At 42.4% G+C, this 26,442-nt stretch overlaps 1 protein-coding gene across 1 annotated transcript in view; it reads left to right on the top strand.

Moving 5' to 3' along the window:
* Nucleotides 1-26,442, top strand: part of Ca8 (carbonic anhydrase 8) — a 70,030-nt gene that overhangs the window by 40,850 nt on the left and 2,738 nt on the right. Inside the window, exons 5-8 of the mRNA XM_041657876.1 lie at nt 334-396; nt 1,315-1,363; nt 2,604-2,716; nt 9,377-9,546. Of these exons, the coding sequence (XP_041513810.1) occupies nt 334-396; nt 1,315-1,363; nt 2,604-2,716; nt 9,377-9,511 (360 nt within the window). The 3' untranslated portion in view covers nt 9,512-9,546. The remainder of the gene's footprint in view (nt 1-333; nt 397-1,314; nt 1,364-2,603; nt 2,717-9,376; nt 9,547-26,442) is intronic.

Below are 26,442 nucleotides of genomic sequence, written 5' to 3'. Positions count from 1 at the left end.
AGCCTGTCTTCAAACAAACAAACACCAGGCAAGAGTTTAGATACCTGTTGCATCACTTTAATTTGGAGTTACTTATGGCATTTTCCTATAGCAACATTTTATGCTTTTATATTTGCATATGACACCAGTAATAAATATCTGTAGCAAGGTGAGGTTGCACAGGCTTTTTAAACTTCAGTTATCTTTAGTTATTGACCTGACCATTAACAGAAAGGTCACTCCTTCCCAAGAAGGCCATTCAGGTAGACTGGAGCCTTATGTCTGGTAGTTATTTTGGATAAAAGCTAAGCATTCAAAATGCGTTGTTTGTGGTTTATGTTTTATGTATTTCAGATAGGGAAGGAACACGTTGGCTTGAAGGCTGTGACTGAGATACTCCAGGACATACAGTATAAGGTAAACCATTAGTTAGAAGTTATATGTGAGTTCCCAGCAGCCGTCTCTAGGCTTGATAAATCTCTAGAAGGGATGTATGGGACTCTGAGTAGATGTTAGAGTTCACGATTGTGGTTTATTACAGTGTGGTACTGGGAGAGGGATGTGGGCTGAAGTCTAGGGGGACCTGGAGCAATCTTACTGATGTTCCTTCTGGGCCCCCAGTAATCCCAGCATATTGTGAACTAGAGGAACTCTCAAGGCCCTTGATGTCAGGGACTGGTCATTTAAGCGTGAATTGCCTCATTAATTTCGCCTGGCATCGTCAACCTTGCTGTCATTTCTCTCACTGAGCCAAACAAGGCATCTCTCCATTTCTGGGCTACACACACTGGCTCACACTAGTGGAGAAGCCTCCAAGGGCCAGGTTGAAACCACAGTTCTCCTCAAATATGGCATGGCCCAAGGCATCAGGTATATGAAAGCATCTTACCAAGGGCGGGGATATTCCAAAGGTTCAGAGGCCATCTCCAGAAGGCAGCCAATGGCTTGTCCTGAAGTTAGGGTATAGAGGCTTTGAGAAGCCCGGCCCTGCTGAGACTCGGAGGTGAGGAACACCTTTCTCTGCCAATTTTTCCTATGGCGTGCGTTTTAATAAAAATGTTTCTGTGGGTCTGGTAGGCACCAGTTGTACTATTCTACACTAGGCGTTATAAGAGAAATTTAAATTCAGAAGCAAACAGCCATCAACTCAGAGCAGGTGTGTTTTATTGGATCCAACCCATCTCACTCCAGTGGGAAAAGTGGCTACACACTAATTTTGGGACATGATGAGATCATCACGAAAGACTTTAGTGTAGCTCTTTAGTTTTAATAATTTTTACTCAAAAATTTATACATTTTGCATTAACATGTCCTGCATTGCTTTTTCTTTTTCAGGGAAAATCCAAAACAATACCTTGCTTCAATCCCAACACTTTATTACCAGGTAAGCCTGTCTCTGGTGGTCTGAAATGTCCGTTAACTGTCACTGCACACTGTTTATCTTAGAGTGTCCGTGGCCACACATTATTAGTTAATAAACCGCACATTATTAGTTAGTGAGGCAGCTTTGTAGTTTCTGTTCTCTATAGCAGGTGTAGTTTCAGATCGCCGTTGATAAGGCAGGAAACCTTTTGAATGTTAGGAAACCCTCGCCACAGCTTCCTTATTCTGGAAAGAACATTCTTAGTGACATCATCTGTAAAGTGTGAAGTTGCTACGTCAGTGTAAAGGACCCATGGCCATCAAGTAACAGACACACTTCTAAGACTATCAGGCTACCAGGATGAAATCAGCTTTCTATCTAATTTTATAAGGTCCTCTCCTTACAGCATCATGATTAAATGCGCTAATCGCATTTATGCACAGGTAATAATTACACACAAAACACTTTGGATATAACTTGGAGTTTAAGGTGTTTTTATATACAAATTTGGTCTCCACATTTCTCTGTTTATATTGTGTGCTGTTCCATAGTGTTTCAAAGAAAACCAAATTGATTGGTACATTGTATTGTCTTCCTACACTTACCTGCTCTCTCACAAGCTATTTCCCTCCTAGATTAAGCACCTACTTTGGTATAGTTAATCCCGAATTCTTCTTAAGCAATGCCAAGGAGTTCAGATCCGTGACTTGTTTTTTCTTATCACATTAGGATTTTAGTACCATGCTGTGGAAGGAGCAGTGTAGAGATAGCTTGAACAGGATGTTTAAAAACACAGCCTTTGAAAGCAGACTGCCTGGGTTCAAATCCTCTGCCGGTTTTGTATTATCTTGGACAAATTACTAACATTCTGTAACTCAGTTTCCCTATATAAAATAGGGCTAATGTGTCTCATTTCTTTGCTGTGAAAACTTAATAAATTGCTTTATACTCCTCTAAATAGTCATTGACACATGGTTCAATAGATATCAGCTATGAATCAACTAATGTAAAAAAATGGGTAATAGTTTCCTTACTATAGTAAGCTTGATAGATATGTCTATTGGGCCGCTGGTAGAAATTTCTGTAAATATAAAGAGAATAATAATGTTTTTCATTGATTACTGTCTTTACAAATGGTAGTTTAAGAATCTGCATGTGAGGCTCTCTCTTGAAAATGGCATCCACCTGAGAAGTGGACTTCATTGCTGGCGTCTTAAGTCCATCAACTTGCCTTTTCTAACCTGTCCCTGTGTTTGCACAGACCCTCTTCTGCGGGATTACTGGGTCTACGAAGGCTCTCTTACCATCCCGCCTTGCAGCGAAGGTGTTACCTGGATATTATTCCGATACCCTTTAACTATATCCCAGATGCAGGTGAGTATGTGCCTTGGTGTCCTTCAGAGTCGAGTCCTGAGGTCAAATTTTCTTCCTGTAAAGGGAAATTGTCTGTTTTATGTTTTAGTTCCTGTTAGGTCAGTCAGAGCTTTCAGGGAAAAGTTGAATGTTGTGAGCCAGGGAAAGCAATGGAGCGGTCAAGGATGAACGAAACTCGTGCTCATTTATGGTCTGTATCAATACACGTTACTTTCTATAGAGTAAATATAAATCACCCTGAAATAGCCAGACTTTTTATTAGTCTGTCCATTCTGTTATGTGGATTCTTACAGGTGTGGAAAAGAGACAGTTCTGGAAACAGACTTCATTTCATAGGCATGAATTCATTCTTTCTTGACATTTAGGATACTGTGATGTATGTGGGTATGTAAAAGACCCAGAAAGAAAGCCCTAGGAAATTCTGGATCATTCCCTAACTTTATTCTTATGGTCCTTGGGTTCCACATGGATTCTCTAAGTGGTAACGAAAGCCATCTGTGGAGACCCACATCCACAGGGAAGCAAAGGTGGCAATGTCATTTGGGTCTAAGAGTTTAGATTCAGCTAGGTATTGTAGCAAGATGCGTTCTACATAAGGAGAAAAACATATAAATGCCAATCCCCAAGGAGCAGAGCCACCCCTGTAAGTTTTGGCTAGATGTTAGCTGGGGAATCCTGAGTCAGCACCTCTAGATGTTAGCTGGGGAAGCATGAGTCAGCACCTCTAGATGTTGGGGGGAGCATGAGTCAGCACCTCTAGATGTTAGCTGGGGAAGCATGAGTCAGCACCTCTAGATGTTAGGGGGAAGCATGAGTCAGCACCTCTAGATGTTAGCTGGGGAAGCATGAGTCAGCACCTCTAGATGTTAGCTGGGGAAGCATGAGTCAGCACCTCTAGATGTTAGCTGGGGAAGCATGAGTCAGCAGCTCTAGATGTTGGGGGGAGCATGAGTCAGCACTTCTAGATGTTAGCTGGGGAAACATGAGTCAGCACCTCTAGAGTATGTGCTTAATGATTTTGAAGGGACTGGGATTATAGCTCTGGAGAAGGTTTGCACAGTGTGTGTGGTCCCAGCTCTGACCTACAGGGCTACTTCTATACAAAAAAAGAATAAAATAAAACAAAACAGTATCATTCATTGCAAAGATGTTTGAATGGTTTCTGTCTTTTAGAGATCTAAGGGTCATATTCTCAAAAACTGACTGTATTTACTCTTCATCACTAATCCCCAAATGCTTAAGAAACAGACCACATCAAGTTTTATGATTTTTTTTATATATCAGCATTTCTTCAAGGGGCTCAAGTTTGCTAAGTTCTAGATTGATTCCTATGCTTGTATTATTTTTATTTTAAAAATACTTTTAATTTTTGAGATTATAATTACATAATTCCTCCCTCCTAATCCTTCATGTAATCAACCTTCTCCCCATCTCTTTAGGAATTTTTAGCACAGAGCACTGAGAATCTCCTGAGAGGGGATCAGTGTGTCTTAAGTTAGGGTTTCTATTGCTGTAAAGAGACACCATGACCACGGCCACTCTGATAAATGAAAACATTTCTTTGGGGTATCTTCCTGACAGTTCTCAGGTTCAGTCCATTGTCATCATGGTGGCACATGGCACTGTGGAGGCAGACATGGTGCTGGAGAAGTGTTGTAGTGAGAAGGAGCTGCTCGTTTGTCCCCGGTGCCTGGCTAGCTTACACAGGCAAGATTCTAACCGGCATCTGTCTCAGGTGGAGGATCCATGGCTTCTCTGACTCTGCCCTTCTTCCTCCCAGCATTCAGTTCTGTTTTCCCTGCTTACCTACGTTCTGCCCTATCAAAAGGCCAAGGCAGTTTCTTTATTCATTAGCCAATGAAAGCAACACCTAAACAGAAGGACCTCCTACAGAAAAGTAGCTGAGTGTCCTATATCTTGCAGGCAACAGGAAGTGAACTTTTGGAAACTCATGGGGACTAGCTTGAGCATAGGAGACCTCAAAGCCCACCTCCACAGTGACACACTTCCTCCAACAAGGTCGCACCTGCTCCAGCAAAGCCACATCTCTTAGTAGTGCCACTCCCTTTGGGGACCATTTTCCTTCAAACTACCACACAGTATAGGTGCAGATTCACAACTATACAGCCTGTGTTTGTGTCTATGAAAATGCACGTTAGAGTGGCCCTACTAAAATAAGATCTTAGGAGAGGTCTGTTTTTGACTTAAAAATTTCACTCACTGCTCCTCATAGAATTTCAAAGAAAGTAAAGTTAAAAATTAAAAGAGGTCCCGAGAAGGCAATGAAAATTAGAAATCCAAAGAATGATGTTATAACCAAGAAAAATCAAGATGAGCACTATTAAAGGTGGTGGTTTGAATAAGGATGACCCCCATAGGTCATCCATTTAAAACCTTGGTCCCCAGCTGATGAAACTCTTTGGGAAGGAGCAGGAGGTGTGGCCTTGTTAGAGGAGGTATATCACTGGGGATGGGCTTTGAGGTTTCAAAAGTCAACACTATTCTCTGTTATCTCTACTGGCCGTCTACTTATAGTTCATAATATGAGCTCTCAGGGTATTCTGGAGATCCCATTCCTCACTGCTGCTGTGCTCACCCCTGTTGCTCAAATTCTAATTGGTTTTAATAAATAAAAACCCAGAGTCAGATATTATGGGTAAATGCTGGAAGACCAGAGAAGCAGAGCAGTTGGCCACTAGTCAACTACGAGGTCCTCAGACCAAAGGGAGAAAGATCCTGTCTCTATGAATCCTCAGACTGAATGCCTTAAGCTCCTGTCTCCTCCCGCCTTATATTCCTCTCTCTGCCCAGCCATATCCCTTCCTATCTCTAACTCCCTATTGTTGGGGTGAAAGGTTTGTGACTCCCAAGTACTAGGGTTAAAGGTGTGAGTCACTACTGCCTGGTTCTGTTTCTCTTTGGGACTGATCAATCTAGTATAGCCCAGGGTGGCCATGAACTCACAGAGAACCACCTGCCTCTGTCTCCTGAGTGCTAGGATTAAAGGTGTGTGCCATGACAGCTAGCCCTCTATGGCTAACTAGTGGCTTGCTCCATACCCAGACAGGCTTTTTCTGTTGCATAGCACAAACAAAATATCACCACACACCATCATGATGGTCATGGGCTCTAACCTTTGGGAATGCTGAGCCTCAAATCAAATGCTTTCCAAGTTGCTGTGGTCACGGTGTTTTAGCAGAGCAATAGAAAAGTAACTGACACAGAAGTTGGTACTAGAGAAGGGTCTACTGCTCAGATAGACCTGACTGCATTATTTTATTTTAATGTCTTATAGAAGACATTCAGACTTTGTACTAGGAAAGTGGTTGAAATCTGTAATGGGGCTTATTGGGTCATCCTTGTCTGAGCTTAGAGGAGAGTAGTGCTGAGAGCAGTGGGCTATGAAGGCCCAGCTCAAGAACTTTCAGTCTGGAACAATATTACCCACTGGGCTAGAGACCATTCCTGTCATATTTTAGCAAAGAATGTGGCTGCCCTTTGCCTGGGTCCTAAAAATCTGCCTGAGGCCAAATAGAAGGAAAAAGCAAAACAAAATAAAAAACAAACCAACATGGCTATGGTTTTAGTGGGTCACTTCCAAAATGTGGGTGTTGGCAATGGGTCCTGAAAGGTAGTGTCTGTCGTAAAGGTTTCTTCCTTGTTTCTAGGATGAGGATGTAAGAAGGTGTTGGACTGATTTTGTTGGCAAAGAAGATTTCAAGACAAGCTACTATTTACTATCACAATATTGATTTTGTTAGTGGTTATTACTAATAACTCCTATGCAGATCACCCAAAAAAGGGGAAGCCTGGGGAAAATGCTCTTTATCTTATTTAGTTCTATCTCAAGGAAACGTGACCAAATTCAGGAGCCTGTGCACAGTCACTCATAGTTGAGAAGTTAGAAGCCTCCTGAGTCAGGGTTTTGATTTGAGTCATGACGCTACTCTTAAACTTAAATTGAAATATGACTAATATTTAGCTGTATATATTTAGCAACAATCTCCATAGAATTATATACAGTTGATGAATTTGGGAATAAATACATACCTGTGTAGCTGGACCTAATGTCTTCGGGGAGGGGGCTGGAAGAAGGAGTGATGTTAGCGACATGGACATCAGGAGTCTGGTGAAGGGGATACAGCAGATTTGTTTATTTAGCGACAGGGTAAACCTTTTATACCCTCCTAGAACCCAGGCGTTCTTATCCGTTGACATCACATGGTCACCCCTCATTGGTTAGGCACAATTAGGACTTCTGACAGAGCCTGTTGCTAGGCCCTCAGGCATGGTATCCCCTCATTGACTAGGCACCATCAGGACCTCTGGCAGCACAAGGCAGACTCCAGGTTGGCTCATCTCTCTGCCTGGTAGGCCTTAACTTCCTACATACCCATGAAACCACTGGCACCATGAGGGCTGCGAACACGTTCATCACCTCTGTCTTAGTTACTCTCCTATTCCTGTGAAACACTATAACCAGATCATCTTATAGAAAAATAAATTTACTGGGGCCTTACAGTCTCAGAGCTGAGTCTGTGACTGTCATGGCAGGGAGCGGGGAGCAGGCAGGCATGGCAATAGAGCAGTAGCCGAGAACGTGGGTCCTTATCTGAAAGCAGGAGGAAACAGAGAGAAAGAAACAACTGGGAATTTCAAAAGCTCATCCCCAGTGATACACTTTCTCCAAGAAGGCCACTCCTTCTACTCCTTTCCAGACATTTCTACTAACTGGGAACAAGGTGGTCAAACATGTGAACCTGTTTGGGCCATTCTCATTTAAACCACCAAAGCCCCTGATACACTCTGCTGTAAGTAGCCTTGGTCCTGCATGAACATGAATGTGCACTGGTGTCTGTAGGAGGATCTAAAGTTCTTTGAGTTTGTGCCCAGGAGCAGTGTAGCTTGGTCTTTTGGTAGTTCTATGTCTAGTTTTTTTTTTTAAACCTCCAGATTTATTTCCAAAGTGGCTGCACTAGGTTACAGCTTCCCAACAGTGCACAAGAATTCCCTTCTTCTGTATCCACATTAGTATTTGTTATTGTTTCCATTATTGATGATGGCAGTATGGCCATTCTAAGTTGGGAGAGATGGAATCTTACAGTGGTTTTAATCTGCATTTCCCTGATGGCTAAGGATGTTGAGGCTTAAGGATGTTGCTTCTCAAGGTGTTTTTACACACACACACACACACACACTTGAGAATTCTCTGCTCAGTTTATAGCCCGACTTAAAAATGATTTTAGTTTATATTTAAATTGTGTGTGTGTGTGTGTGTGTGTGTGCATGTGTGTGTGTCTGTGTGTGGTATGTGCATTTGGGTGCAGGTGCCCTCAGAGGCCAGAAGAGGGTTTCAGGTCCTCTGGAGTTGGAATTACTGGTGGTTTTGAACCATGTGGGTGTTAGGGACTAAACTAGATCCTCTGTAGGAACAGTTTGCACTCTTGACTGATGAGCAGTGTCTCCAGTTCCTGTAGGCCACTTTCAAATTAGTCTTTCCTTTCTTTTCCTTCCTTCCTTCAGTTCTTTCTTTCTTTCTTTCTCTCTCTCTCTCTCTCTCTCCCTCCCTCCCTCCCTCCCTCCCTCCCTTGCTTTCTCTCCCTTTCTTCTATATATTTTTTTGAGATGTTTCTCTGTGTAGCCTTGTTTGTCATGGAACTCACTCTGTAGACAAGCCTGGCTTCCATCTCACAGAAATCTGCCTGCCTCTATCTCCTGAGTTTATTAATAAACAACTGCCAGTCAAATTTCTTAGTTTCCCAATGTTTAGATTTTTTAGAGAATTCTTTATATATTCTAGGAACTGTAACCCTCTGTCAGATGACTATCAAACAAAGATAGTCTAGGAGTCCATGAATTCTTGCAGGACCTCCACCAACTAGCCAGCGTGGACACAGTGGCATCCGAGCATGCTGGCTAAGAATGTACTTGAGAAAATTTTGACATTTCCTCCTTTGTCCACCCCTTTCTGTCTGCTTGCTTTAAGCTGACACAAAAATTTTGTGTGGTATGATTTTCACATTCACAAATCCAGTAGGTTTCTTCATATTTGGAGTTACCCGGATTCCCTGTTCCTGTTCTCTTAAGGGCCTTGTCTCATATCTTTAGGTGTGGAACAACTAAATCTGTTTTCCTGGTTTAAAATTGTTTGATTTATTGTTATTTTAAAGTTCATGCATGCATGTGTGTATGTACATGTGCATGTGTGCTTGTGCATGTGTATATGAGTGCGCTTGTGTATGAGTGTGTGCATGTGTGTGCCCACACGTGTGTGTGTGCGCGCGTGTGCGTGCACGCGCATGTGTGTGTGTGTGTGTGCGTGTGAGAGAGTGCATGTGTGTGTGTGTGTGTGTGAGCATGCGCGCTGTGAGTACAGTACCTCTGCAGGCCAGAAGTGGGTGACAGATCCCTGCAGCTGGACTTTCAGGCGGGTGTGAGCTGCCTGATGTGAGCGCTGGGCACTAAACTCAGGTCCTCAGCAAGGGCAGCATTCATTCTTGACCACTGAGCCGTCTGCAGCTCTGCATTCCTTGAAGTTCAGCATTCATTTTTCTCGTTTGTCCTGCCATCTGTGTATATTTTTTAAAGGTGTTTCTGAAGCTCCGAACCTGATAACGTGCGGTTCGTGCCTGATCTCCTGTCTCCTGCGTCTCATTCCAGATAGAGGAGTTCCGGAGGCTGAGGACACACGTGAAGGGGGCAGAACTTGTAGAAGGCTGCGATGGGATCCTGGGGGACAATTTCCGACCTACCCAGCCCCTGAGTGACAGAGTCATTCGAGCTGCATTTCAGTAGCCAGAGAGACTGCGGTCAAGCCTGTCTGCATCGGGGTATGTGAGATTAGACAAGAGTTACCTTAACCCAGCATCCCGAGGTCGCTCTGTAGACTGCTGGAATATGCTTCATTTTAATACATTCATGGTGCGTTCTCACATCCTGTTCATGACAAGTCAGGTGGTCCTTTTCATTTCATGCAATATTTTCTTTAAAAAATATTGAACATTCTTACTCCCACTTTCATGAGGAAAGGCGTGTGGGGTGCAGAGGCACAGTGGTCACTTTCATGTTCAGTTTCTCATCTCCTGAGGATGCACAAGTCACTTCCTGTGATCAGGAACAGGAATGGAAGCCTAGGAAATGAGCAGTCCTATGTATCACCTTGTAGGGTCATCTTGCTCATTAGTGATATAGGTGATTGTGCATATGGTGGGCTGATCTAGCAGGAGTGAACGTCCTGTGTCCTGTAGGAATGTTTTTATTAGCACATCTTGCTTGTACAGAATAATGGGTTTGTGTGTGACATTTTTATACACCTGCCATACTTTGGCCACATCACTCCTGTCCCATTACTCTCTTTTGTTTGTTTCTTAGAAGTGCTTTTTATTTGCAAAGTCAAGAGACACATGTCAGCTATTTTAATATTGTGCATTATGTTATCATTTATTTATTGTACTTCATATTGAATTCAGCATATTTATTACTTAACTTGAGGGAGCTCACAGGCATGGGAAAGAAAACAGTATGCTAAGATTACTACGCATTGGAATCTTGCTTTACCTTGTAAGCCACCTAAGTGTGCATAGATCAGAGACACTGGAACAGGGAGCTGCTTCCCATAAATGGGGGCGCGTCTGCTAGAGCAGTCTCTGGAGATGCAGGATGCAGCTGGTACTCATGATGAACTATGCTATGCTATGTGAGTTGTATTCAGGACTGGGAAGTCCCAGCCGAGTGGAGATCTCAGGCCTTGGGGAGCTCTCAGTTTTGTGACCTGGCCACTGTTGACGGAGCTCTCCAAAGGTGACGGTCCTGTCATGTGCTCTTCAGTCTTTTCTGTCTCTGCTGTTCTCCATCCAGGAGAGTCTGATTTTCTGCACGCTGCATTGCCCACTCTGTACCGTGCACCCTTACGTTTGCTTTTGCTGGGGCTCAGCTCACACACTGGTTTCAATAGGCATCCTCTGCTTTTCTCTTAAAGCAGACTTCATTCCGTGACCCCCTTTCCATTTGGTTATTTATGTTTCTTATTTTCTATAGTATTTCAGAGTTCTAAAGGTCAAAATTGTTTTGTTTCACTACGAACCCGCGATAACACATAACGTGTTATACCTGGCTTGGCTTCAGGGTACCTGGAAGTCTCTCAGAACTTCACACGTGGAACAGTCAGGCTTAGATCTTCTTTCTCAGCTGGCCAGTGCAGTTCGTCTTCCTCTTCCTCTGACTTGAGATGATGAAGGTCCAGCAGATCCACCATTGTTAGGAATGGGAAGAAATATAGAGTGATTTAGACGTTAAAAAGAGAAATTCCAGTGGTATTTTAGGCCAAACTTGAAAATAGATGAGCTGAAGATCTAAACATAACTGAGTCCAAAATCACTACTGAGAACTTTTTCTGAGTGTGGGTGTACCAGAGAAAGACATTCATGGTCTCTGCCCTCATAGATGCTAGAGTCTGAGGTGAGAAGTCTGACAGCAGAGAAATAGTACCCAAAACACACAGCTTCAAATGGCAATACATTATGTGAATGGAAAGGACTAAGAACATACTGAAGGTACTTCTAGGAAGAGAAATATCTTTCTGCAAGGGCCTCAAGGCACTTGCTGTGAAAGAGGGTGCATTGAGGTCCCTGTAGGAAAGTCTGGTACATATAGAGTATAGAAATAAAGGGTAAAGTAGCTAAGACCGAGCGGCAGATGTTATCAGTCAATCAGTCACACTAAGGTATCTTTACATTATTGTGAACATATCATGAACCTGCGTAGACTTTGACTAAGGGGACTGACTTTATCCTCCCTCCCTCCCTCCCTCCCTTACTCCCTCCCTCCCTTACTCCCTCCCTCCCTCCCTCCCTTACTCCCTCCCTCCTTTCCTTCCCCCTTCTCTTTTTCTTTCTCCCTCTCCCTTGAATTTTTTTTTTAAAGACAGGGTCTCTCTCTCTCTGTAGCATTGGAACCTGTCCTGGAACTCACTTTGTAGACCAGGCTGGCCTCAAACTCAAAGAGATCCATCTGCCTCTGCCTCCCGAGTGCTGGGATTAAAGGCATGCGCCACCACCTCCCGGCCCCATGTCTCTCTTTAATAGCTCACTCTAGGAAGAAATTGAATAGATTGAATTAAAGTGGACTAGAGCAGGATTAAAAGATAGAAATCTGTTGGGCTGCCATAATGAGAGACATGGAGTCCTGTACCTTAGATTAGAAGCATTAGTGATGGAGAGAAGGTAATGCATGAGAAATAGACATTGTAGGTGCTATCCAGTGATGAATGAGTAAGGGAGGTGGGAAATGGAATTGTCAGTTAAAGGTTGAGGTTTGGGCCTTAGGAAACCATGGGTAGGATGCCATTGTGTAACAACAAGAAAGCTGGAGAAAGTTGTTTGGGGATCAGGAAGACGGAGTTGGAGTTGGAGCACACTGGAAAAGAGATACCTGTCTGTCATTGTAGTGGGCTGGCCAGAAGGTTGCTAAATTTTCAGGGGTAGAGATGCGGAGATGCACTGGCTAGTGTTCTCATTCCTCAAAACAAGTATCTGACAGGAACAACTGGTTTAGAGTTTCAAAGAGTTCAGTCCATGGTTGTTCCTCTGTAACTCGAGGTTTTTCTCCCACCCGCCAGTTCCCAAATAACCACTCTGAGGCTTAATATTCATTATAAACTGTTTTGCCTATTTACTCAGGCTTATTATTAACTACTTCTTACAACTTAAACCAACCCATTTATATTGTTCTATATATTACCATGAGGCTCATGGCTTGATACCTCACATCTTGCTTCCCCAGCAGCTGCTGGCATCTTCCAGACCCTACCTTCTGTCTCCCTGTATCACTTCTTGGATTTCCCACCTGGCTCTGTTTCTCCTGGCTATTGGCCAAATCAGCTTCTTTATTAATCAATGGTAATAAAACATATTCAGAGCATACAGAGAGACATCCCACATCACCCTCTTTTTCTTTTCGGGCAGAACATGATGGTACTGGAGCCTTGGGATAGAGGACCTTCATGGGAGACAGGAAGTACACATAAGGAAGATTCAGAAAGAGGTCAGGACAGGATCTCTCCCTTTCTCCATCAAAGCTATCATATTATGAATTTGCTGAAGGGTTAATCCATTGGCTAGATCTGAGCCCCCAAGGCCTAGTTGTCTGCAAACACCTTCACATGCATACCCAGTGGTGAGCTCTCCTCATCTCCTGGGTGTTTTCTAACCCAGTCAAGTTGAAAGTCTTAATTAAGCTTTGGAAAATTAGTCTGTGTCAAATATGACATTATTTTACATCGAGGAAGGATATATAAGGCATTCAAATGTATCAGAGGGATTATTTCTCTGTGAAATCTTACCTGGGGCTTTACACTATAGTTAATCAAAAGACAGGAGCAGCAGGCCATTCGTTGCCTAAAGCAATCCATTTCCAAGACAGTGAAGCTGAAATGTTGATGCCCCCAGCTTGAATGGGAGACTCCTTTTCCTTAGCAGCACCTGGGCTGAATTCACAGCGGTCTCCACCCTGGTGGTGTGAGTGGCTTGGTAATGGAGGGAGCCTGTTGCCACGACTGAAGTTAATAGGGGGTCGTGCTGCAGGTCCCACGCCCTGGACACTTTTCAAACAGGTGTTTTTAAGTTTACAAATGGCTACCCAGTAGTTTCTCCTTTCAGTCCCCTCAGAAGGGAAAGCTATAGTCATTTCAGCCACTAGCACCGCCTTGCTTTGTAGATCTCCCTAAAAGAGCTATCTGCATGTCAAGTGCACAGTTTGCAGTAGTCACTGTGGCATTTTATACAGACACACCTTCTAGATGTATCACGATCGGCTGGGTTGGGTGAGGCAGGATGCTTGGATAGACTTTACTTTGAGCACAAGAAATACCAGAACTTGTCTGCATGTATGGCCAAGGAGCAGCGCGTGCAGCTGAGCAGTTTGTTCTTGCGGACAGATCTTGATACTGAAGACTTGGGAAGGGCGCAACCCTGAGCACTCGCAGAGACCAGTTTCGTTCAGAGTAGGTGTTTTGCGTGCTCCAAGAGGAAGGAAGAAGGAAGTCCAGATTTATAGACTGGATCCGTTTGTGCCTTGCTTTTGTTTTTAAATTAGGAGTAGGGTAGTAGTCAGGAGGGTATGAGTGGCTAAGACCCCAGTGGAGGAGAGGATGGGACCATATGGAGAGGCTCCCTAAGAGGGTCATAGAGAGGTGCAAAGGCAGGGAGGAGGGAGAGTGAGTAGCAACCTAAGAGGTTTTCCAGATCATAGTTAGCATTCTTTTGTGAATATAATTATCTGTAAATTACACCTTCAGTGACAGAATATTATTGCCTTAGATGTTTGATTCATACCTTTTCTAGACCAGAGTTACTTTTGAGTATCCAAACAATCGTCACTATTCTCTGTGTGTCCTTTGTCCCTCTGTCTACCTTTCTCATAAACAGATACAGAAATCTCATACTGTTTATGAGATTATGTGTATTACAGATCCTTAATTATTCAACAGAAAAGTGATATTTACCTTTTCTAGGTTTTTAAACTCATTACAATTGAGATATCTTTTTTCAAAGGGGAAAATCATTCAAAATTTCTAATTCTGATTTTTGTCCTTTTATGAATATATTTTATCCCTTTGTCTTGAAATGTATAATACAAATGTATTCATAATTCTACATAAAATTATATTGGGAAATCAGATTTATGGATATGTTCTTTTTATTTGATATTTAATAATGCCCTAAGGCATGTAATTCAAATTTTTATTAAAGTGAAGTTATTTGACAGTCAGCCTTTGAATTTAATGCATGAATGTTTCATTTAGGCTCTTGGAACTAAAGTGGGGGGTAAATTCCATGGTAGTTGTTCTCTTAAAAATGTTTAAAATAATTTAGATTTATTTCAGTGGTGCTTTTGGAAATAGCTTTAGTTTTGGAATTAAAATGACAGGTTTTAAAAATGTGACAGTTCTGGACATCTGGAGGGCCTTGATAAGAGGAATTATTATTCCCATGAGGAATCTGAGACCTTTTAATATTAGCATTTAATAAGTGTGAATTAGGATTTGGTAGTTGTTTATAGAATTAGCACGTAACTCACTGAGGCGCCAGGAATTCTCTGGTTCCGCAGCGCTGGCTCACATTTCAGGGGGACAATTGCAATGAAGAGGTCCATTGTTTATTGAAGTTTTAAAGAATATTTACTTTTTATTTATATGTATGTGTGAGCGCATGCCACATATGTGCATGGAACCCATGGAATCCAGAAGATGGCATCAGATTTCCAGGAACTGCCATTACAGGAGTGTGTGGGCATTCTGGTGTGGGTGCAGGAAACCAAACCTAGGTCCTCTGGAAAATCAGAAAGTTATTCACTGAACCATCTCTCCGATTTTAATTAATCTTTTTAAAAATTGGATTCAGGAAAACCAAGTCTTAATAACAGAAATAAATAGGTGTGGGGTCCAGTTCACACATAATGCCTTGTATTATAATATTAGTACATAATATTTGCCTGTTTTGTTAACTTTTAGCTCAGTGTAGAAGCTATTTGGACTGGCCACAGAGCAGCTCACCCAAGACTCATACAATATTAGTCCATGCACAGGATTTTGCTAACTGCAATAAATCAATGCTTTGCTTTCTGCAAGCATTAATTATACATGTTTCTTTAAATCACTTTCTTCTCCTTCCTTATAAGCAAAAGCAGCAATGACGAACAGAAAAATAAAGGACTAACAAACATCCCAGAATAATCCTTTGTCAGAATTGCTGCCATTTTTCTTTCCGAACCTTTGAAGTCATCCTTGACTGTGTCGAACTTTTCCCAACATGTACTTTTGCAGTTCATGATTTTGCCTTCTTATCTTTGATGAGGAAATTTCTTACCTGTTTTCTCTTGGAACCCCAAAGAATTCTAGGCTAGAGAAACACAGAACATTATGGGAAAAGAAGGCCTGTGTGAGGAAGGTGAGGAGTGTCACACTGTGGAAGCCTACCCATTTTCTCTCCAGGGTGAACGAAAAGCTGAAGGGCAGGTTTTCAGCCAGCAGCACTTGGACTTGAACCACAACACGGTGTCCAGCATTAGCAAGAGGATCAAGCACCTCACAGACAGGACTGTTTCCTAGTCCCTGGGTCCTATAGAATTCCCTACGAATGAAATAGAAAAAAAAAGTTTACAGGATGATTTCAGGAAAATGCCCAAATACCAGAAACGCCGAAACCATCTCTTAGGTTTTGATTATGTGATATAAAATTATTATTCGCCCGAGAGTAAAAAATATTAGGACTATATTGGCTCTCTTCAGGATTTCTGCACTATGCAAGCAATTCCTGCATTGAATGTGTCCCTTTGCCTTTTTATAGTTTAGAAATGTTAATAATTTGTTGTGGATGAAAATTCTGAAGTGATTTATTTTTTCTCACCTGAGAATTTAAAAAGAGGTGGTTTAAGAAGAAGTAAAGAAAGATTTTGCAGCCAAGAACCAATGTGTTGTTGGCTGTATGTTCTGATCCCTGAAATATAGTCAGTTTCATAATTTTTAACACCTCAGAATGTTTTCAGAAGAAAGCCATCATGGCTGTGGCCAGTGTATGTGGTCTAAATATGTTCTGTGTGCCTGTTGCTCTTTGCTCAAGGGATGTATGTTGACATAAACAGGGCTTTAAGTGGGCAGCTAAGAGGACATAAATCAGCTAGGGGAAGAATTTACCTCTAGGAGTGGTTAGGCAGCCTTTTCCTATAGATATGTAGATCAGAGCCTAGATAAGGCTTTTGGGGGTGTGGTGGGCTAGAACCCTCTCAGTTTCTGAGTGCTGTTGATGCTGGCTGCACAAGCTTATCCCAGCTGACCTCTTGGGGGCCTTTGACTTCTGTGCCTGTGTGGTGGACATGCCTGCTTCTGTCTCAACAGCTTTATCATGGCAAAGGCAAATGAGAGAATGGGCTTCAGGGAAGTGAGAAGGGGTCAAAGTTAATAAGGTTTCATAGTAAGTCTCCAGCTAGAAAGGTAAAAGCTAAAAATAAAATTGGGGGAAGTTGCCAAAAATGAGTACAGAAATAGCATGCTCTTTATTCATGAGTTTAAGAAGATGTTTTCTCTTATTTTCTGCTTCTTTTAGCAGAGTGCACTGTAGAATCACCACCACATAGAAAGCCATTTCCACGCTAGTGTTTCATTCTGAGTGAAAGCTTTAAAGGGAAAATATAATTTGTATTCAAACCCTTCTCTGTTCTGCCAGTCAGCTCCCATATAGTGACATGGAGATGTCTTATTAATTATGAAAGCTGGGCCTTGTTTCACTGGCTCTTATAACTTAATTTACCTGTTCCTAGTAATCTACATTTGCCTCAGGTTTTTCTTTAACCTCTCTTTCATTCTGTATGTCCTGCACTCCTGCTTCCTCAGTGGTTGGCTGGCTGGCCCCTGGCATCTCTCTGGTGTCTCTCTCTGTCTCCCCCAAGCTTAAATTCCTCCTCCTACTTATTGTCTCTGCCATCTAGCCCACCTAGCTATCGGCCATTCAGCTTTTTATTAGATCAACCAGGTGCCTTAGGCAGGCAAAGTGATAGTTAAATATTCCACAACATAATCAATATAGAATTAGTTAATTTGCTTAAAATTTTTCTCAATTAGAAAAAGAACACAGAGAATTTTCTAGTATGTCAGATTAGCTATTTACGACTTAGCCTGCTCCTGAGCAAGGTTAAATGGCTATAGAAATGACTAGGCTGTCTTCTACCCCACCTCCACGACCAGGAATTTTCCAGTGAGAAGTCCGGAGTATTCTATTGGCTTCTGACTATTTAAATACGGTTTGTACTTGAGGGACCACAGTTTTCCTCCATCAAGTCTTTCCCAAGTAAACTAGCCTTACTAGCCTTTCTGTACTTACTGGAGTTTAGATCCTTATTCATTTAACTTTTAGTTAATTTCTGTCTTCTAATAATATGGTTAGCAGTAATTGTTATTCTTTATCAATTCCACTGATGTATCAATTCCTGTGTACTGGAATTAAGTCCATTTGTAACTGCCTTAGGCTGGTTTTCTTTCTGCAAGACTTCCAAGAATCTTTACTATGTCAAGACAGTCAACTGTAGGAAACAGCCCTGCAAAGGTTTAGCTGGAGAACAGTGACAGTATGTGTATGGGAACCCAAAGCATTCTTTGTGGTTCTGGAAGACCTGAAGTGGTGACTGCTAGCAGAGCTAGCAGACGTGGGCACCAGAACCCCCCACCCCCGTTTCTTTCTCGGAAAGGAAGGGCAGGCCTAGGGTGTGCTCTTTTCACTTGGGTGAAAACGGACTCAGGAATTGCACTCACAATCCCTTTATCGCGGCCTGGCTCTCTGCTGGCTCCTCTTCAAAGGTGGGCCGTATAGACCTGGCTGCCTCACCTTGCCCGCTTACAAACTTGTCATCTGTTTCTGTACATTTCCCTTCTGGTAGCTTTCAGGGTCATTTAGTAGCTCCATATCTTTCCATATCTGTCGCCAGCACCTGCAAAGTCAGCATCCGCTTCCGTATAGCTGCTGTACACCGCCTTCATCAAGCTGCTGAGGACAGAGACACAGACAACACACAACACTCAGACTTGTGTCAACTCCAGCTGGTTGGCAGTAGCTTTCGGGAGAGTGGTAATGATTCTGAACTCACCTGGGAGTGCGGTAGGAAAAGTAATGGGACTGCCTGCTAATGCCTGCCCTTGGTGGGGCTGGGTTTTCTGTCTGTTGCAGCCCATAATGAAAGGTAACATCATTATCATGTGACATTAATGTTCTAGCTGTTAACTAAGGAGACTTTTGAAATGGGCTTTGGAAAATAAATCTGATTAGCGAGTACTATGTTGGCTGGTGTTAGCCGTTACTGAGGAAGTAGAGAAAGAAGTCTGAGTGGTTGAGTCCCTGATTTACTTTGACAGTATTTTCGTCATTTATGTAGAGGATAAGGTCCAAGTTAAATACTATATAGCATATTGCTTACAAGCACAGAGTGCTTGAGAAACCTGAAGTCTCAGGGCTGGAGGGACAGCTTAGCCATTAAAGGCCAAGGCTCATAACCTAAAGGTCGCGAGCCTGAAATCTCAGGGTAAACGAGAAATGACCTCAGTATCAGCGAGAAAAGAATAGTAGCCAGGCAGGGCAGAGGAATTCACTCAGCTCTCTCTGTTTAGGGGAGAAGTCCTCTCCTGAAGGCGGGAAAGGCTCAATAAGTGTCTTCTACTTGGGTCTCTGTGACAAAATCTTGGTAATGGGCTTAGCTTCTCAACAACAGAAATGGCTTCCTTAGAGTTGGACACTTATCTCAAGACAAGGAGACAAAAGACTACCTGGGAAGCCTCATTTCCTGCACAGAGAACAATCCCTTCTTACAGAAGGCGCTCCCTAGGTTTGAGGAGTCCCCGTCAAGAGTGAGCTCCTGCCAGCCACATGGGCTCTGTCTCTGTGATCTAATTGAGTCCCAGTCACGTGGGTTCTTTCTCCAGAATCTAACCTCCCCTCCAAGGCTCTACTTCCCTGATATAAAGCCTGTAAGAACTGGGTGACTGGTGGGGGAGAGGACCATTTAGACTGTTCAAGTGTGCATAGGAGAAATCTTGCTAGAGGAAACTAGATGCTGACATGATTCTCCCAAGGCAAAGCAGTCATCGATCTGAAAATATTTTTAATGGGAATAGAACCAGAGACAGATGATTGCTTTTAACTGTTAAGTTTTAGGAAAAAAAATTTAAATAGTATATTCACATAGGTCTGCTTAACTCTCTGGCTATTTTAATTTTACTTAAACATCCCAGTTAGTTATTCTCATAACAACTACAGCACTCTCTACCTAGTACTTTTGACAGACTCTGACATATTTATTATGATTATATAGAGATTTCTCCTGTCGAGAAATATGCCAAAAGATAACAGCTCCTCAAAATAAATTACTAGAATTGTGAAGCCGTGACAACGTGAGGTAAATTTATTTTCCGTCCCTGTGCTTATTAAGACAAACACTGCGAGTGGTCTGTGTTCTTGCTGTCCTCGTCTCTCTGAGTTCTCATCATTCATTCTGCGGTGGGTTTCATGAGGAACCTAAGATCTTCAGTGTGTGTCCACATAATAAAGGATGCTTTCAGCGACATCTGAAGATCTCGGTCCCAAACTGGATCTTAAGACACTCTCTAACCTAGTCTTTCGCGTGAGAGGTCCTTGACCAACTTAGTCCAAATGGTTACTCGCTGTGCGTAGGAAAGAATAAGGCTGTGCTCCCTGTGGATATCTCCTTCAGCCTTTACTCCAGCATAATATCCACGGGTACAGCCCATCACCTTCATGCAGTACCGTGCCTACTTCTCACTGCTGGGATGCCCTCTGGATGGTGGTGCTCTTCGTAAATACGGATTTCTGATGGACATAAATGGCTCTATTTTAAGTGTTCTTAGATTCACATCACCCCCCTGTTGACACGCAATGATTCCTACACCTGTGCGCTGTGGAAAAGCAGCAGTGATTTTTTTTTTTTTTTGCAGGCCTGCAAGTTCATCCTGATTTTTCAAGAGCCCACTATGTGTCTTTAATGTCATTTTTTTTCCCACTAAGGAATGATTAGAATTAGTGGATCACAGCAACAAAGTTACTGTAAAGCTAAAGAAAGGAAATATTGCTAATAATTAAAATTAGTGGCACATTCATGGCACATTTTGGTACCTGAAATATTTACATAAGAAATAAGGCAAAAACCCATTTTCACTTACAAGAGAACAGAGTGCAAACAACCCTTTCTTATAATAGCTGCCCAAATCCCAGTTCAACTTCATTTTGTTGACTTTGATTTCGGGACTAAAAGAATTAAGCCTGAACTAGTGAAAAATGAAGAATATGAGCTTTCAATTAAGAGGTAATTAGACCCTCAATCACCCTTACAACACACCAGGGAGTACGGAAGAAGGAAGAAAAATGTGCCTCGCTGTCGTGTATAAAATGGTTTGGTTAATTAGTTGAGTGCTAATTGAGATTGAGAAAGTGTCGCAATAGCACATAGGTTTACTCGTGAATAATTTTACAAGCTAAGTTGAGTGTTTCCTCACCCCAGTGTGGAATAATGGGATATTATCAAGCAGTAAGGTTCCTACAGAGTGGGTAAAAGTTTCGGTGGAGATGCTTGTGAGTGATGGAGAGGCCTATGCTCTTGCCTTTATTTTAGAGACAAAAAACAAAACAAAACATCAACAACAAACAAACAGAGAAGCGCTGAGAAGCTTCGCTTAAGAGGTCACAACCAGTAAAACAATTCAGCTGCCTGTAGGATTAGCTCCCTGCTGTGAGCTATTTAACTGCACCTCTTGGATCTCTGCCTCCTCACCCCTTTTAGATAATGTTCTGGGAATGAGATTATCTGAAGAGGTGGGGAGAATGTGTGTGCTTTCACTTTATGGGGCAGATTGCTATTTCCTCTGAAGGTCCATTAAATCATATATGCTCATCATGTGAATGTTGTATAGAACGAGGTTTTGCCATCCAGTCCACCTCAACCTTTGGTTCAGCCCTTTTCCTCCCCAGTCTGGTCTGTAACAGTTAACCTAACGTTTCGTTGCTTTCTGTTTCCATGTCTCCAAATATAATTGTTGAATATTCATGGTGAAAATATCAAGCAACACAGCAGTCAATGAAGCCAGGGCACACCTCTCTGGAACTCCACGGCCTGCGACAGCCATCACCAGTTCCAGGTGTCCTGGCGTGGGTGGAGGCTGTATAGCATTTACGTGAGGGTAGCATGAGTCCATTGGCGTGGCCATGACAGAGTTAAACTTCTTTTTCCCTCACGTAAGAAGGCGGGTGGGGAGGCTACAATGAGAAAATGGAATCTTCTTGTTTAACGTCATTTGTTCTGCAGGAGAAGTATGTCAGGATCATTAGTTGTGTGCATTCGATCTCTGTATGCATCTGTGTTTACATGTATGTGGTGATCCATATGGAGTTATTCCGTGCATGCCATCTGCTGACTTGATGCTATGTCTTCTTGTAGGTCATACTGTTAAGTGTTTGTCAAGTATAGGTCATTTTTTGAAATTTTAAAGATTTATTTATTTTATTTTATGTGTGTGTGTGTGTTTTACCTGCATGTCTGTGTGTAACATGTGCATGCCTGGTGTTCACTGTTGAATTTTCCTGGAACTGGAGTCAAGGCTGTTTGTGAGCTGCCCAGTGGGTACTTGGAACTGAACCCAGATCCTTTGGGAGTTGACTACCATGTAATCACTTCATCTCTGGCATGCTACTTTTAACCATTATGAAACTTATTTACACTTTGGTCATTTCTAGTGTTCTTTTGTAATCAACTATACTATGGGTTAGTTAGTGATGAATTTTCTTAAAATACTCTTAGTAATGCAGTTATCAGAGTTTTATTTTAATTCCGAAAAAACATTACTGTCCTCAAGAGTTGTCAATTCATGCCCCAACTAGCTACAGGTCTAGCTCTGGTTCCTCTTTACTTTTACAAGAGTCCTCAGGAAATTCTAATCATTGTCAATCTGCACAAGGATGACTTTTTTGATTACAGCAAGTTCTGTGGTCCTTGGCTCATTCCGGACTCCCTGTTGTGTTCCCTTGTTTTGTCTAGTGATGTCACTAAGCACAGTGCTTGTGACATTAGTGTGGACAAGACTCCTTACCAGTCAATTATGGCTGTTCTTACCTGTTTAAAATTTCCAGATAAACTAGAGAATCATTTTAGCAGAAGAATAGAAGTAACAAACTACAACGAGAAAAAGGAAGGGAAGAATATCCACTATAATGTGTGGTTTATGTTGCATATCACTTAAGGGAGTTTGTTTCTTTACAATATTGAGGGTCAAAGGGTAGATCTTTGTTTAGTACAGTTACTATAATTTTTATGTCATTCATGTATTTTGAGACTGTATATATTTTTGTCCTGTCCTTGAAGTTACTCTGAGTGGCATATTTGGGCAGAGCCAACTGGGATGTGGCTTGATAGTAAACACAGTGATAGCGAATGCCGACCCTCCCCGGGTCTTCAATTTGGGCAAATTGTCAGTAGTCATTCAGCCTTTGCTTCCTCATAACTGAAGTGGAGACAGTGGGTGTTTTAAGTTCCCAGAGCTGTTCAAGGACTCGTGAGGTGATGTCAAGCAGACAGTTAGCATTCATGAAGCACAAGTACTCCTTGTTGCTATGATGACTGTGGTGGTCCGTATTGACCATTCTCTTTTTCTACTTTATTTTCATATTGATTAATGAATGTTTTGTGGGAAACATGATGCATTAGTCTGGTCCCTGCTATTCTAATGGTCCTTTCATATAGCTGCAATGACTTTTAGTTGCTTATTTTGAGTTTTCTAGCTAACCATAGTAGCATTTGTCAATAGTAACTGATGTATTTCTAATTTGAATAATTCTTCCCTCATTGCACCAATGAGTACATCTATGAACTTTAAATAATTCACTGTGGTGACTGCTGTACTTATTTCGGATGCTTGGATCTCTAAGCCCAGAGGCATCTCTCTTATCTTTCCTTGGGGTATTCGAGAACAGCTGTTGCTCCTGGTCTCTCTCCCTTTCTCTTCTTTGGTGTTTCTTTGTTTTCCTTTCTGGAAATAGTGGCTATGTGGTAACAGTAAGTAACTTGTTACGTGCCCTTGGTTATAATTGAATCACATTAAATTTCTACCTCTTTCTTTTGTGTTTGACTGTTCTGAGCTGTCTTCAGTAGCTTTCAACCTAAGGCTAAGGCAGGGGTTCAAAGCTAAGTCTGACTTAAAGGAGCTTGTGCAACCTACCCCAGTGATGCACCATTAGTGCCCGGGAAAATGGTCAACCCACCCCAAGGATGTGTCACTAGTGCCTGGGAAAACAGCCAACCCACCCCAAGGGTGTGCCTCTAGTGCCTGTGAAAATGGCCAGCTCACCCCAAGTACCTGGGAAACGGCCAGCCCAGTTTAAAAAGAGTTGTCATTCTTAGCATATCAATATTTCTTTTTTTCCTTTTTTTAAGTTAAAGTTTTGTTTTTTTTTGCTTTCATTGTATGTGCTCGAGTGTTTAGCCTACATGTCTGTGTGTGTACTATGTTTGTCCCTGATACTTTGGATATCAGAAGAGGAATTTGGATTTTCTGAACTAAAGTTTGGAATGGTTGTGAGGCACCATGTTCTGGGTTCTGGAAGCAAACCCAGGTTCTCTGCAAGAGCCAGTGCCCTTGAGTGCTGAGCCATCTCTAGCCCATGTCACTGTTATTGTTTGTTTGTTCATTCTTCCCTCATATGTTACACCCCCACGCAGTTTCCCCCCTTCTTTCCTCTCAGACCCATCCCCTCTTCCCCAGATCCACTCCTCTTTTGTTTCCCAAGAGTATCAACCAAACATGACTTAACGAGTTACAATAATACCAAGGCTGGATGAGATGAGCAGGAGGAAAAGGGTCCCAAAAGCAGGCAGAAGAGTCAGAGATAGGCCACCACTCCCTGTTAGGAGTTCTGCTGGGGGAACTCCTTCAGCCAATGGCCTTTGAGATGATGGCCCACTTTGGGTGTGGTCTTGGGTACTACATATGCAGACATAGAGGTGTGGGTTCCTGTTCACCGCTCATGCAGAGGACTGCTGATCTGTGAGTCTACCTCTAAATAATGAGTCCTTTATTATACTCCATTCTGAGCTAGTGTGGGACTACTTTATTGTAATTGCCGACATTGTTCCACAAGGACATCAAGCTGCACGATCATAATATCTATGCAGAGGACCTAGTTCAGACGCCTATAGGCTTCCTGGTTGTTAGTTCAGGCTCCGTGAGCCCCTATGAGTTCTGCTTAGTTGATTCTGTGGGCCCTGCTCATGTGTTTCAAGGGGATGCTGTAGTAGATAGTCAAGTTAGCGGAATCAGATTTCTTGTCCCTGACATCAGCCTCTGACCTTTGCGGTCTCTGAGGGGGCAGGATGCGCGCGCACACGTGCGCTTGTATGGTTGGCAGCTTTTCAGGAAACTCTCTAAAGGGATCTGAATTGAATGCATTCCCTGGGGTCCCTCCATAGAAGACAAATTAAGGTTCAAAATAGGCATATGAAAGATAACATCTGTTATAATTATATTAAAAAGAATCGGTGATTTAACAGACTCTTTAGAATGTGGTCATGCTTCAAGGTTATTGTTGTGAATAATACTCATTGCAGAACAGAAAATTCCCTCTACATTTAAGCTTTCCTGTTTATATTTAGACAAATGGGCACTTGGAAGACATCCCAGAGAAGAGAATGGGAGCCTGATTACCTCTGTTAATTTGTCCTTTCTTTAGATTGTTTTATCAAACAGACTCATGTTCTGGTGACCCGATGGCATGGTTCTCAGAAAGAGTTTAGGAAAATACACAGAATGCATCAAAAGGAATGTTTGTCACCAGTCCCGATCACTGATTGAGCATTGACAATTTTGTCTTTACCACAAATCACATTAAAATAACAGAAAAGGGAACTTTGTTAAATGTACAATCTCACAAGGACGAGAAAGCAAGAGGACAGACAAAGCACCTCAGAAGCCGGGGAGCGCAGTGATTGAGGGGCAGATGTCCGTGATGGGCTCCCAGAGGCTGGGAAGTTTGCAACAGATGTTTCTGGACGGTGGGAGGCAAAGAAGCCAGCGCTTTCTGTGTTGGTTGAATGCCGTTTGACAAGCAGGTACACTTTTACTGAGAGATGCCTGGAAGTACTTACCTTGTGGAGAGGACTCAAAACAGTTGATAATAGGAATTAGTCGCCCTTGCTAGAATAGGGTGGAGGGGCCACTTTCTAAGAACTCACCGTCTCTGGTCTCTTCCTCCCCACCCAGTCTCTAGTGCAGTGTCAAAAAGACAGTCCACTTCCCAGCTGACCCACAAGGGAAACGCCTAGGACAGCAGTGGAGTGGGATCCCAGATACAGACGCTAGTCAGTGCAGATGTGGCTGAATTGGATATGAGCTTCTAAAGAGGTTTCTGCAGAGATGCAAATGCAAAGACAGGGGCTCACTGTATAGCCTGGCAGGATTTGAACTTGCTATGTAGGTCAGACCGGCCTTGAACTCAAGGAGAACTGCCTGCCTAAGTCTCATAAGTGCTGGGATTAAAGGTGTCTTCCACTCTTTATTTCTTGAACAAGTAGGATAATTGGTAGGTAGTATTGGATTGGTAGGTAGTAATTGAATTAATTATGAAAAAAATCTAAGATTCTCATTTAACTCAGATCAAACAACATGCAAGAAAGAAAAACAAATGAAATCTATAGTTTCATTCTTAATATTATTTATCATTACTGTAATATAAATAATTGATTCAACCAAAATTACAGGAAAAATATATTTGCAGGGTGGGATGGTAGTTAGGATTTGTCTTGGGTGGTGTGGGGGGCGTGGAGGGGCTGACTAGGGGAAAGAACTTCAGATCGTCCCATGCCAGTGGGACAGACAACACCTATTACCTAAGCAAATTGGAGGGCGTGCTTAGGACCGTGTGATGTTCATAAAATCATACGCGGAAAAAATTGATTAGGAAGTTGCTGACATGTGAGAGAGAAGAAAGACAGGCAGTCTTCATAGTAAACACATTTACTTATTTAATTGGTTAAATGGCCTCAGTGTAATTTTCACAGAAATACAAAAGTAAACTAGGAAGCCCTGTTGTTATCATTTTACCGTACCTAAGTGTGTACAGACACATGTGTGTGCAGTGTACACACAAGCGCATGTGCACTCTTCCTTGGGGCATTTGCTTTCGCTCAGG

The sequence above is a fragment of the Microtus oregoni genome, unplaced genomic scaffold (genome assembly GCF_018167655.1).
Source record: "Microtus oregoni isolate MIOR12 unplaced genomic scaffold, Mior012 000008F_ref0000371, whole genome shotgun sequence".
Lineage (NCBI taxonomy): Eukaryota > Metazoa > Chordata > Mammalia > Rodentia > Cricetidae > Microtus > Microtus oregoni.
The sequence above is the reverse complement of the archived record's forward strand: the minus strand, read 5'-3'. Positions and strand labels throughout refer to the sequence as shown.